Source organism: Balaenoptera ricei, chromosome 19 (assembly GCF_028023285.1).
Source record: "Balaenoptera ricei isolate mBalRic1 chromosome 19, mBalRic1.hap2, whole genome shotgun sequence".
Classification (NCBI taxonomy): Eukaryota; Metazoa; Chordata; class Mammalia; order Artiodactyla; family Balaenopteridae; genus Balaenoptera; species Balaenoptera ricei.
Window position 1 is genome coordinate 34,912,125 of NC_082657.1, and position 13,196 is coordinate 34,925,320.

A 13,196-nucleotide genomic window follows, 5' to 3' on the forward strand; every position below is an offset into this window, starting at 1 on the left:
TTCTGAAAATTTTACTACTTGTTTATAGCAGGCACCAAAGAGCTATGAAAAATTGTGAAAGAAACGCTAAAAACTGAAATGTTCCCATTAACTTACTTTTTTCCCTATGAACTTGAGTTTATTATTTTTTCCCCTCTGCTAGATTTAATAATGGAACATATTGGTCCAGCTAATGAAAACACAAGCAGAATTCCATGGGAGCACAATGAAGGCTACTGGATTAGATGATGAAGTTCAGTTCCTAGGCTGCTGAGAACCTTAAACAACACCCAGACTACTCAGCGTTTCTCACGGGATGGTGAAAATCAAATGAGGTCATGAATATAGAAGGCTTTTGGATATTTTTAAAAATGAAAAGAGCAATAATGTATCTAGATATGAATCTTCACAACTCTGGTTTGTCTGAAATGTTATATTTATTTCCTTTAAATCAAACCAAATCAGAGCCCCCATCTCACAAAATGGCAGGGAATTCAGTCTCAGTCATTATTGGGAATAGGGGACCTACCCAAAGTCATACGAATCCAGAAAGCATAAATGGTACTCTGAAATGAAGGTGGGGGTGGGGAGACCTCTAGCTTCCATCATGGACTCCATGGATATTTGTCCAAGCTGAATTAGCTTCTTAAGTCTGGTTCCATTGCCTCCCTGCCACACTTGGGCCTTAGGATGCAGATGATGCAGGTGGCCCCTATGCCTATGGTCCAGCCTTCCTGGCCACACTAGTATTCATCCCCCTGAGTCTGGTCACCTTTCCCACTCCTATCACGATGTAGGATGCAGTACAAAGAACCAGGAGCATTGGTTGACTTTAGAAGGTGGGTTCTGTCCTTGAAAAAAAAAAATCCTTGAGGGAAGGATGTGCAAAAGCCTGGCTACCTTCTTGGAATGGGTGAGGACAAAATGTTGGCAGAACAAATACTAATTATCCCAGTAAGATGTCCAGATGCAAACCTTTAAGATCTTTTAAAATGCAAATAAAAAATAACCTTACATAGTTAGGTTAATGTCACCTATTCTCATATTGAATCTTCAGAAATCACAAGCTTCTAAAAGTATAATATTTAGACTGTAGTTTTTATGTAGTCAGAATCAAATGTTAAAAGTTGCTATTAAACACAAAGTCATTCCAGGAAACAGGCTGCCTAAAGTTTTAACACTTAGAAAGTAGTGGTTCTCTCAAAATATAACTCAGAGTATAACACTTTGAATTCAAGATGGTGGAATATTGTACCTTAATAAGGACAGATTTATTAACAGTAGCCCCTTTCTTATGGTGACAGGACAAGTTTGGTATATGATATTTTATAACTATTGTGGCTTGGATTGAATTTGGATGGTTGGATAGTGTGGTTTAAAATTTATGGGGGGGCTTCCCTGGTGCGCAGTGGTTGAGAATCTGCCTGCCAATGCAGGGGACACGGGTTCGAGGCCTGGTCTGGGAAGATCCCACATGCCACGGAGCAGCTAGGCCCGTGAGCCACAATTACTGAGCCTGCGCGTCTGGAGCCTGTGTTCCGCAACAAGAGAGGCCGCGATAATGAGAGGCCCGCGCACTGCGATGAAGAGCGGCCCCCACTTGCCGCAACTGGAAAGAGCCCTCGCACAGAAACGAAGACCCAACACAGCCATAAATAAATAAATAAAATAAAATAAAATAAAATAAAATAAAAGAATTTACCAAGTTTAAATTAAAAAAAAATTTATGGGGGCTCAGATAAAGTAGAACAGTTACTTCTGTGGAAAATCACTATCCTTTTTTCCATATAAAACTTTAGTTATCAATAAAGTTGAAAGTTTAGCATTTTAATCAAATGGCTGCAGGTAGAGAACCAAAGGGAACTGAAAGTTTAATCATATAGATCTCATAAAAAAGCGTGTGTGTGTGTGCACACTCGTCCTCCCCAGTAAAAGCCAAACTGTTGTGTTCATCACAGGCCCTTTAATAGGATGTTTCTAAAAATTACAAATTGGATAGTAATAACGTTGAGCTGAGCGATCTTTCGTTTTCTAACTAATAAACTTTTAGAATTAGAATATTAGGTATGAAAGAGACCTTGAATATATTTTAGTCCTTTTCTTTTGAAAGTTTGTAAGATTCAACAAATATTTGCTGAATACCTACTCTGCATCAGGCACTAGTACAGGCCCTTGGGGATACAATGAGGAATAAGACCCCCAAGGTAGCACTTTTCTTTGGTAGTGCTTTTCTTTCTTTTTTTTTTAACAGCCTTATTGAGCTATACTTTACATATTTCACCATATAAATATACAATTAATTAAAGATTTTTAGTATATTCAGAGTTGTGCCACAGTCACCACAATTTTAGAACACTTTCGTCACCTCAAAAGGAAATCCATGTTTAGCTTTTATTATACTTCAGTTCCCTCATCTCCCTAAGGAACCATTAATCTACTTTCTCTGTCTACCTATGTTTTTGCTTGTGCTGGACATTTCGAATAAATGGAATCACACTATGCGGCCATTTGTGTGGCTGCTGTCACTTAGCATGTTGTCAAGGTTTGTCCATGTTGCAGCATGTATCAGTACTTAATTCATTTTCATGGCTGAATACTATTCCATTGTAGGGGTTATCACTTAGGTATCCATTCATCACTTGAGGGACATTAGGGTTGTTTCTACCTTTGGCTATTAAGCATAACGTTGCTATTGACATTTCTGTGCACATTTTGTGCGGTGGTGCGTTTTCATTTCTCTTGGTTATTTACCTAGGAGTGGAATTGCAAGGTCAAATGGTCACTCTTAGGTTTAAACTTTTTGAGGAGCTGACAGACCACTTTCCAAAATAGTTGCACCATTTTACATTCCTACCTGGTGTATGAGGGAACACATTTTTATTTCCTGCTAAATCAGATTCGTTTTAGACTCTGCTGGAGGTTACGAGTAAACAGCAGAAACTTTATTTGTGAGGAATTTAAGACCGTTGGTTAATTTTCCTTCTATGGGGTCAGGGCCTCTATTATTCCCTAAGCACCATCTCCTCTTTCAGCCACCTAGGAAGCTCCTAGGCCCGCAGGGGGTGCTCCGGGGTAACCTGCTTAAGGGGGAGTTCAAGGAAACAAGGGAAGGGACAAGTGGCCGGACGCCCGGTGGTGGGGGTACCCACGTCCCGCGGATCGGCCACGCGGCCAGGGCTCGACCGCTCGTCAGCGCCGTCGGGCCTGAGTGACGCTTGGGCTCGGCCCCGGTCGGGTGCCCTGTGCGTCCGCGGGCCAGGCCGAGCTGGGGTGTCGGCGGAGGATAATGCTGGGTTCTGGGCCCCAGGGCCTGCGGCCTGGGCCTTCGCCAGCCAGGCGGCGGCGCGACCGATAGGGGCGGGGGACGGAGGCCGCGCCCCCGCGCCCGTCCCGCCCGCACCCTGCTGGGGGCGGCGGCCCGCCCCTAGCCAGCCGAGGCTCTTCCGCGCCGGCAGGGGCAGCAGCGGGAGCGGCGCGGGGCGGAGCGGCGCGAGCGGCCAGGAGCGGCCCGGCCCGGCCCGGCGAGGCGGCGGCGGCAGCGGCGACGGCGGCAGCAGCGACGGCAACGGCGACGCCAGAGCCCGTGGGCGCCGTTCGCGAGGCCGCCGCGGCCCGGCCGCAGCGCGGGGAGGCCTGGGGGCTGGAAGCCGCCGCTGCCGCCATGCCGCTGCTCTTCCTTGAGCGCTTCCCCTGGCCCAGCCTCCGCACCTACACGGGCCTCAGCGGCCTGGCCCTGCTCGGCACCATCGTCAGCGCCTACCGCGCTCTCAGCCAGCCCGAGGCCAGGCCCGGGCCTGGGCCCGCCGAGGCGGAGCCGGTAACGGCCCCGGTGCAGCCAGACCCGGCCGCGCTTGTCCGGCCGAGCACCGGAGGACCCCGGGCCCGCGACGTGGCCCAGTACCTGCTCTCGGACAGCCTATTCGTGTGGGTGAGCGAGGCTGCCGGGCCCGCCGAGGAGGAGCGGAGAGGAGCCGGGCGGGGGATTGTGGGGACCGCCATGTCATCCATTATCTGTGGGGGGCGTGGCTGGGGCCGGGGTCCCCTCCCCCCGGGACCCCCGAGAGCGAGGCCCGGGGGGCGGGGCCCCGCCCGCGTGCGCGCCACCGAAAGACCCGGTGAGGGGTTGGGGGGGTGGCTTTGGGGTCGTGAGGAGGGGCGGGTCCCGAGGGCAGGGTCGCCTTTGAGGGCCTGAGGAAGGGACTCTGGGACGCGGTTGGGGAGGCGCAGGGGGCGGGGCGCAAGGGGACGCGGCCGGCCGGGGAGGGTCAGGGCTGGGGGGGGAGGGGGGAGGTGCTGGGGTGGGTTGTGGGGAGAAGTAAACGATGGCGGAGAAGAGTTGGGGTTCTCAGGGACCACCGGGAAGGAAACAAGGAGCCCTCAAAGAGCGGGTTGACCTGGGAGGCTGGGACCGGCCAGTCAGTTACCCCGGCTATTTTATTAAACTGGAGGGAAGTTGGAAGGCTTTTCGGACTCTGACAGATCCGGAAATGTTAACAGGTTTCCCATGAAGAGAGGGAAGAGACAATTCGGATGTTGAGCATAGGAGAGTTTTAGGCATCTGGGTGTGTTCGGACATTCCTGTTTGGAGAGAGGCCTTTTTTTTTTTTTTCTGTTTATTATGTGATTGTCCTCTTTGGGTAGAACAAACACACAAACTGTGCTTCCTTTCCTGCTGCTTTTACCTGGTGATTCATGAAAGTTTCCTTTGATGTCTGAAGGCAGCCAAAACATTCGGAGTCAAGAGGTGTCTCTCCATTTGAACTCAGGATTTCTCCTTTTAGTGATCCATTTTAAAACACGGTTTCCAGTTTGTCTGCCAGTGTAAGATAAGCAGCATTTACAAGGCATAAATGCTGGTTTCATTTACTAGAACAGATAATTTCAGGCGGGTAGATCAACAGTATCTTGGCTTAAGAGCTTGGCTTCTACCTTGGCCTTTGAATGCCTCACGGAAACCCCACGGCGATCAGAAAAGTTGTTCCAGGACTGAAGTCTGTCCCTTGGATTTGCTGTTGTGTCTTGGGTCCAGAGTCTTGTCTCCTCCTGTAAATTCCCGTTTCGGGGTGAGAGCCGGCTGTAAGTGACTGGGATTAATATTCCAAGTATACAGAATGATACACAACTCATTTGCTATAATTAACCCCGCTGTGCTTCATCAGGAAGCAGTGGGATTTATGAACTCTCTGGGTGTGGATCAAGTCTCTTGGTCCTTCTGATGAAGAGATGAGTAGAAGGCAGTGAAGTGTGAAGTTCCATTCCTCCACTGCTGTGTAAAGCTGAACCTTACAGTACAGAAGAAGGGAGAAGAGAAAGAATTCAGCCGCACGTCTCTTGTTTAATTTCTATTAAACATAGATTTAAAAAATCTATTTTTGCATTTCAGTTGGCAGGTAAACTGTGATGTGAAGAGTGATTTTGCCAGATGTTGAGATTATAATGTAGTCTTTTTTATATATATATATATATATATATATATATATATATTTAAGTATAAGATACAAATAAGCCTTTGAAATGGAACTGCTATAGTATTTAACAACTACTAGTATTGTTTAATGATCTCCCTGCCCCCTCCCCAGAGTTTCTTTTTACAAAACTCATGTTCAAATTCCAAGGTTAACACCTCTTCATAAAACATTACATAAAGCCTGTTGATTTTCTGTGAAAATTATTACTTTTAAGAAAATTTCCTTTTCTTCCCAGCTTTTTCAACAGAGGTCTTGCCTCATGCGAATTTGTAATTTCTTCCTATCTGCTGATGATTTTTTTCCTTTCTCAGTTGATCTTGCTGTTTTTCTTCCATCTTTCCTCTGTGGTTTTCACACTTATCTTGGTCTTCCTTGGTTCCTCAGACCCTCCATGTATGCATTGTCAGTTTTCCTCATCACTCATTACTTAAGTTTCTGCTTTAGTAGACGAGTGGGAGTCAAAATCTCAAATGCCTTCCTCCGAGGCCTGACAGATCGCATTATTAGGTGAATATATGGCGGGGCCTTTGTCAGAATGGATCCTTTCTTGCCCTGCCCAAGGACACTCAGATTCAATTTTTTAAAAACCAAGCAAGGGACTTCCCTAGTGGCGCAGTGGATAAGACTTCACGCTCCCAGTGCAGGGGGTTTGATCCCTGGTCGGGGAACTAGATCCCACATGTGTGCCGCAACTAAGAGTTCACCTGCCACAACTAAGGAGCCCAACTAAGGAGCCCGCCTGCTGCAGCTAGGACCCGGTGCAACCAAATAAATAAATAAATATTAAAAAAAAAAAAGGCAAGACAAAACAATCAATTGATCTTCCAATTTGCAAATCCTGCTAGATATTATTTTGCATATTGGAATCTCTAAAACTTATCTTTGTAGGGCACAGTTTAGATGAATATAGATACTCATATAATGTCTTCGTTTTGATTAGTGTCCTAGGTGATTTTAGGCGTGTTAAATGGTTGAGAAACTGATGAGGGAGAGGATAGGGTATGGGGTGAAGGTCAGATGATGTAAACCTTGCATGCTCTGTTAAGGAGTGTGAACATTATTTCATGGGCCAGAGGGTTTAAGTGGAAGAGGAGGGGAGGAGGGGCTGTCATGATGAGATGATCTTTTCAGGGGCGGACCTATAGCCACAGTGGGGAAGATGGATTTATGTAGACTGGGAAGAGGCCAGATGTAGTGACCTAGGACTCCAGTCCCCAAGGAAAGTTCTCCAGGTGGCCCTCTGGCACTGACATTGAGAATAGGTGTGAGGGGAGGTTCCCAGGGTTGTTGCACTAACAAATACCCAGGTTTGACATGATTATTTGTTTCTTCATGTCTTTCTAGAACTTTCATTCCAGATTAGGTTTTATTTTGTTACTCATTTCTAGGGTAATTTTACGTTGTTCAGATGTCACTTCCATTAAAGTACCTCCTGATCAGTTTCCATCGTTTTGAATTGTTCAGGTGTTTTTGGCTTTTCAACTTCATTAATCTTACTCATTAGTTTCATTACTTTCTCCTGGTTTTTTTTCAGTTCTGTTCTGGTTTTTTCTTTTTCTTTTTTATGTATTTGCTTTTAAAACTGTAAGAGGTGGACATGGTAAAATGGAGAAATAGACATGTGAAACAAGTTTTGAGGTTCTGATGACTTAATTATATGCAAATGAAGTAGTTTAAATAGAAGTGTCAAGGGAAAAAGTCACCAAAAGCGAAAATGGATAAAAGTGAACTGACCATTGAGAGCAGGGTTTGGCAAACCGTGTTGGCCTGTTTGGCCTATTAGCTAATAATGTTTTTTTACATTTTTAAAGTTTTTCTTTTTTTTCCGAAAGGAAGACTATGTGATTGAGAGCATGTGGCCTACAGAGTCTAAAAATATTTACTGTCTGATAGCCCACTAGAGAAAAAGTTTCTGACTACTGCTTCAAAGAGCCCATCTTCACATAATTATACAACTTGAGAGCTGAAAGTAATTTACTAGGTTTGAGTCTTTATGAGATGAATATTCCAAAGAAGATTAGAGAAAAATGTTAGCTCCAGAAATGTTGGGGCAGCTGAAGAAAAAGACTAAACTTGTAAATAATAGGATATAAACCTAGATAAACAACTTAAAAATATAGGAAAAATCTTTATAGTTGGGGGGAAGGAGATTGCTATTTGATTGCTTGCTAGATGTATGCTGCATGCTTTGTATAGGTAGTCTCATTATTTCCCTAATGTTGTGCAAAGAGGAACACGAGCATCAGTATAATAAGGGGGAGTTTGCATTACTGGCATTTTATACTTGTCACTGGGCGCCTACAGAAAAGTAACATTCCAGTTGTCCTTAAAGGAGGAGACTGATAAAAGGTGTGTTTTTGTGGGGGGAGGAGGTAGTTAGTGCTGGTGTTAAGTAGAAGACTAAGAAATACCCAGATTGATCAAGTCGACGCAGTTCACATCTACATATTATACAAATATATATGGTATGTATACATATTCTTTCTTTTTCATACACAGAAGGTAGCATAGTAATCACATTTCTACACTTTGCTTTTTTTTCAGTGAGCAAGTTATCTTGAAGGTTCTGTATAATGCTAGTAAATGCAGAACTGCTGACTTAGTTTTCCTGGCTTCATTGTATTCTGTTGAATGGCTGTTTTACGGTTTATTGAACTAACCTCCCTGATGGACATTTAATTGGTTTTCATTTTTCTGCTATTATAAACAGTGCTCCAGTGAACCCATTGTACTTAGATTTACTTACATTTAAGTTTGGATTCTGCCCACAAAGAAAGATTAGTTAGCTGTGTATAGCAGAATGAGGTTAGTACTTTTACTGTGGTCTGCAAGGATAAAGTGAGGTGAGAAAGTTTGTCCCAATTCCGTTGGTTTAAATATGGGCTGAAGTGTTGTTTCTGTAAGGATATCACTGGTGACCTAGTGGGATCTGATTTGGAATTTTATTTTATTTTAATTTTTATTTTATAATGGAGTATAATTGATTTACAGTGTTGTGTTAGTTTCACGTGTACGGCTAAGTGATTCAGTTATACAAATACATATAGCCATTCTTTTTCAGATTCTTTTCCCATATAGGTTATTACAGAATATTGAGTAGAGTTCCCTGTGTTATACAATAGGTCCTTGTTGATTATCTATTTTATATGTAGTAACATGTATATGGTAATCCTGGGATTTGCTTTTAAATGAGGAATGGTACAATTATGTTTCTGTATCTGCAATTTTTCAAGCCTTTGTCAATTTTAAAATTGAGAATTTATTATATCTTTATTGGAATGATGATATTTGTGAAATTAAGACATTTTTCTGTAAGTAGAATAGAATAAATAGTTAATAATTATTGAGGTGTTTTTAAAAACACTTCATTCATGATCTTAAAATAACTTAGTTGCTTCCAATCCTGTATAGCTTTCACTTTCATAAAGTTCACAAAAGATTATCTCTTTCCTTTTACATAAAATCCCTTTCTCATATCAGTTTACTTTGTCAAGCCCTTTTTCCCTTCTTAGCTGTGCTAATTTTTAAATCTTCCATTTATATTACAATAAGAAATGTTTATCTACTGGTGATGGAATTATGAGGGAATTCCACTTTTTTTTTTTTTGGTAAATCAAAGATACAAAATTTTTATACCTCATTTTTTTTTTTTTTTTTTAAAGTTTTACATTATTTATTTATTTATTTATGGCTGTGTTGAGTGTTCGTTTCTGTGCGAGGGCTTTCTCTAGTTGTGGCGAGCGGGGGCCACTCCTCATCGCGGCGCGCGGACCTCTCACCATCGCGGCCTCCCCCGTTGCAGAGCACAGGCTCCAGACGCGCATGCTCAGTAGTTGTGGAGCACAGGCTCCAGACGCGCAGGCGCAGCAGGTGTGGCTCACGGGCCCAGCCGCTCCGCGGCACGTGGGATCCTCCCAGACCAGGGCTACGAACCCGTGTCCCCTGCATTGGCAGGCGGACTCCCAACCACTACGCCACCAAGGAAGCCCCCTATACCTCATTTTTGAACTTAGAAAAACTTAAGAAAAGTTTTACCTGAGAAGTAATACTTTATTTCTTACTTTGTAACCCAAGGTGTATGAGAATGATGTTTAGGGTAGAGAAATGATTAAGCGACCCTAAATTTGATTTCTCCTCTGTTGTTCTCACAGCAGCTGGCTTGGTCTGTTAGATGCTTACCAAGTTCTGTGTCTTGTAGATCCTAAAAGCTCTTTGAGCGCAGGGTTCAGATCACCCTCATTTCTCTTAATGTCCCACATGCCTTGAGCAAGTAGGTGCTAAATGTGTTGAATTTATTTCTTTACTTTGTAAGCCTACCTGCAAAAACAGGAAGAATTTTAAAAAATTGTTTTGTAATTAGGCTGGGGATGTTTGGCTGATTTTAAAAATCCTCTTCAGCTGGAGGATATGGCATGAGGAATTGGGGTTGTAGTTTTGTCTTATGACATTTTTTCTTAATTAACATGATTGGGGTTCCCATTAACTGGTTTAGAGCACAATGAAGATGAGCCTTTTAAACCTCTATTTCATCTCCTTAAAATTTAGTATTCTACACTATTTGTTGGAATGTTTTGAATAGGGCTGCTCCACAGGGAGTCATGTTAGGGAGGTGGGATGTTTTGGATAACTAATTTGGGTTTTTTCCTGGCTATTTGAAGGATTTAATTACCAGCAGAGTTTCATTTTTCAGCACTATTTTTGTTTCAGTTCTTTGAAAGTACATCACATACTTCCTTGCCCCATTAGACAGGCAGAATGTAACTAAACATAATTTAATCTCTTGTGATGAATCAGGGCTACCATTCATTGTATGTAATGCGTCAGGGCTACCAAAGGGCTGGATGGTGTGAAGCACTAAGGGGAACCTGAAGAGATCTTAGGGAGTTTGCTTTCTTATCTTACTCTCTTCCGTCACCTTCCTTTTATTTACTTATTCTTAAAATATCATTTGCTTCTTTTAAAAGTAGAGGGAAGAATGACCTGGAAAGAGGAATATGGCCACCTTCCTGTAAACTTAGTGAATCAGTGATTGAAGCAGCCTTTACGTTGTTGGTGTTTGTTTTCATTTGCTCTTAATAAAAGTCCTCTTTACCATCTTCATCAAGGTCCTTTTGGCTTTTTCAGGTTCTGTGGTTTTAGAAATCATTTGAGCATCAGTAATGTGATGTGTCACACTAGCCTCTGTGTCAGGGGCAGCCCACGTTTTCATTTTGTAAGCATTACATTTGTTGTTTAGGTGTAAGGAGATCCCTCTCTTAATTACTAAGAAAGTTTTCCACTTGCTGGTGAAGAAGGCTTTGGATTGTTATTGGTGTCTCATGGTTGCCTTTCGGTTCTCAGCTCTTCCTGCTTTCTTGATTCCACTCCCCTCGAATGCCCCAGAACCTTTACTTTAAGGCCAACACCAACCACAGATATCTTTTGTCCCATTGCAATACATTTGAAAATGTGTATGTTTTTGCTTCTCAGTTCTTCATGATCTTGTGACTTTTTTGTGACCATCCACACTCTTCTCCACATGTCCTGTTTTTCTGACAGGGCAGGGCAGGGTGTTTGGGTGCTGGACTTCACTGTTCATGATAACTGCATTTTCTGGAAAAGTTTTCTTCTAGGCTGTTAAAATCTTAATGTAGGAAGTGATGTACCTAGGAGATACTTACGGTTTTTTAAGGTGCATCCAGTACAAAGTTTACACAAAATTCAGTTAAGACTGAAGGGGAAGGTGGCCTTCTGGAGGATACATGTTGGGACAGGGCTCTGTGAATTAACTGCTGAGCTGGTGCCTCTCCTCCCCACTCCTCATCTGTACCCTGCCACCCATAAAAATGTGCCCCTTCAAATATTACTTATCTTATACTGGTAGAAAACTGGAAAGGCTCAGTCATTAGAAATGTTGGCTGAATTCCTAATATAAAATTTTTAGAGCTGCTTTTATTTTTCAACAGAAGGAAATAAACTTCCTTTCTTTGGTTTGTGTACAGGTTCTAGTAAATACTGCTTGCTGTGTTTTGATGTTGGTGGCTAAGCTAATCCAGTGTATCGTGTTTGGCCCTCTTCGAGTGAGCGAAAGACAGGTAAGTCCAGATAGCAAGGATGCATTCTTGTGACCAGATTAAAGAAAAAATTTTTTGGTATAATTTCAAACTTACAGAAAAGTTGTACAAATAATATGAAGAACTGCTATATAGACTTCATCCAGATTCAGAGTTATTAACATTTTTCCCCATTTGCTCTAACAGTTGCCTTTTATTTATATAAACATATTTTTTGTGATCCTTTTGAGAGTAAACTGGGGACATCATACCCCTTTAACCTCAAGTACTTTAGTCTGTTTCCTAAGAGCAAGGACATTTTCTTATGTAACCATAGCACAGTGATCAAAATCAGGGAATTCAGCATTGATGAAATACTTCATGTAATCCACAATCCGTATTTAATGTATCCAAGTTGTCCCAATATTGTTCTTTGTAGCTATTTCCCCATGACTTTTATGAGGTAATTTTAAAAGAAGCTCAGACTTGTTTTAGTTTGAGTAATCATATATATCATTCTTTAGAATATGGGTTCTTTTCCAAAGGAATTTACTGAGAGATTTTTGTTTTTCCCTTTGGAAAAGTGTATTAAGATTCATCATTCTACAAGCAGCGTTCAAGTGAGATAGTCTGACATTTGAACATTACTCTCAGAATGCATGTATGAGCAGGAGGTGCTTTCATTAAAGAATTAGTGCCACAAGCATACTGTACAGATTGGCAGTTCCCCAAGGATTTTAGTGGATGGAGTGTAGAATAGTGTGTTTTAAAGTAAGAATTTAGAACTGGCCTTTAAAACAATAACATACAAACAGAACTATATTGTACTTTATCTTCTCCCAGTGGTACAACACAGGAACCTACTACATTAAAGGTACAACAGTGGCCTCACCCCTTACGTGTCCTTTTCAACCCAAATCTCTTGTTATTAAATCAGCTGAGGTCCTAGTTTAGAGTTGAAATGCATTTACTGTGTGATTGAGCCCTTGGATGCTGTTAAGAGCAGGACTGTTTGTTTTCCCAGAAATTTTTCATTAGTGAGTATTCAGTACTTTCTCCAAAATTATCGACTCCAGAGGTCTCCCAGATGGGATCAGTAGAACATAGAGGGTTTTTTGGTAGGATACAGAAGCTTTTCTTTGATGCTTCTTTTGTTTTCAAGAAAAACTTTTGACTTGTGGGCCAGAAATTGGTCAGGCCAGGAAAGCAACCTAATTGCTGGTGGATTGATCTGGCACCAGTGGGCCTTACATACTGCTTTCTTTTCCCTAAAATGTTAAATATCAGTTCAAAATTTACAGAAAACATAACCTTGGAGTATTACAGAGATTTTTCAAATACCTGGAGGTAATCATAATGGACACATTTGTCACTCAACTCTACTTTCAGTTTTTTCAGTATAGATCACGTTTTTCATGTTGTTCAGTGATGACAGTTTTTGACCAGTGTCATCCAGTAGCATTTATTAAGCGCCGTTTTGAGTTAGAATGCTACAGAATTGACATGGGATTACTCTTTGGGTGCTTAAACTTCAAGAAATAGAGTAATGCTAGAGGCAAAGACATTGACTACCTAAAATTGGACAAATATTCAACCGTTAAGTGGCAGTGTAGAACAAGGAATTTTTTAAGTGCACTTAATGCCTACTATGGCACTTGTCTAAGCACCGTACATATATTAACTTACTGAGTTACCCCAAAGATTTTATGAGATATAT

The 13,196-nt window shown here is 42.1% G+C and overlaps 1 protein-coding gene across 1 annotated transcript in view; it reads left to right on the top strand.

Moving 5' to 3' along the window:
• Nucleotides 1-3,518: 3,518 nt before the first annotated feature.
• The window catches only part of AMFR (autocrine motility factor receptor), a 39,238-nt gene continuing 29,560 nt past the window's right edge, over nucleotides 3,519-13,196 (top strand). Inside the window, exons 1-2 of the mRNA XM_059904886.1 lie at nucleotides 3,519-3,907; nucleotides 11,429-11,521. Of these exons, the coding sequence (XP_059760869.1) occupies nucleotides 3,641-3,907; nucleotides 11,429-11,521 (360 nt within the window). The 5' untranslated portion in view covers nucleotides 3,519-3,640. The remainder of the gene's footprint in view (nucleotides 3,908-11,428; nucleotides 11,522-13,196) is intronic.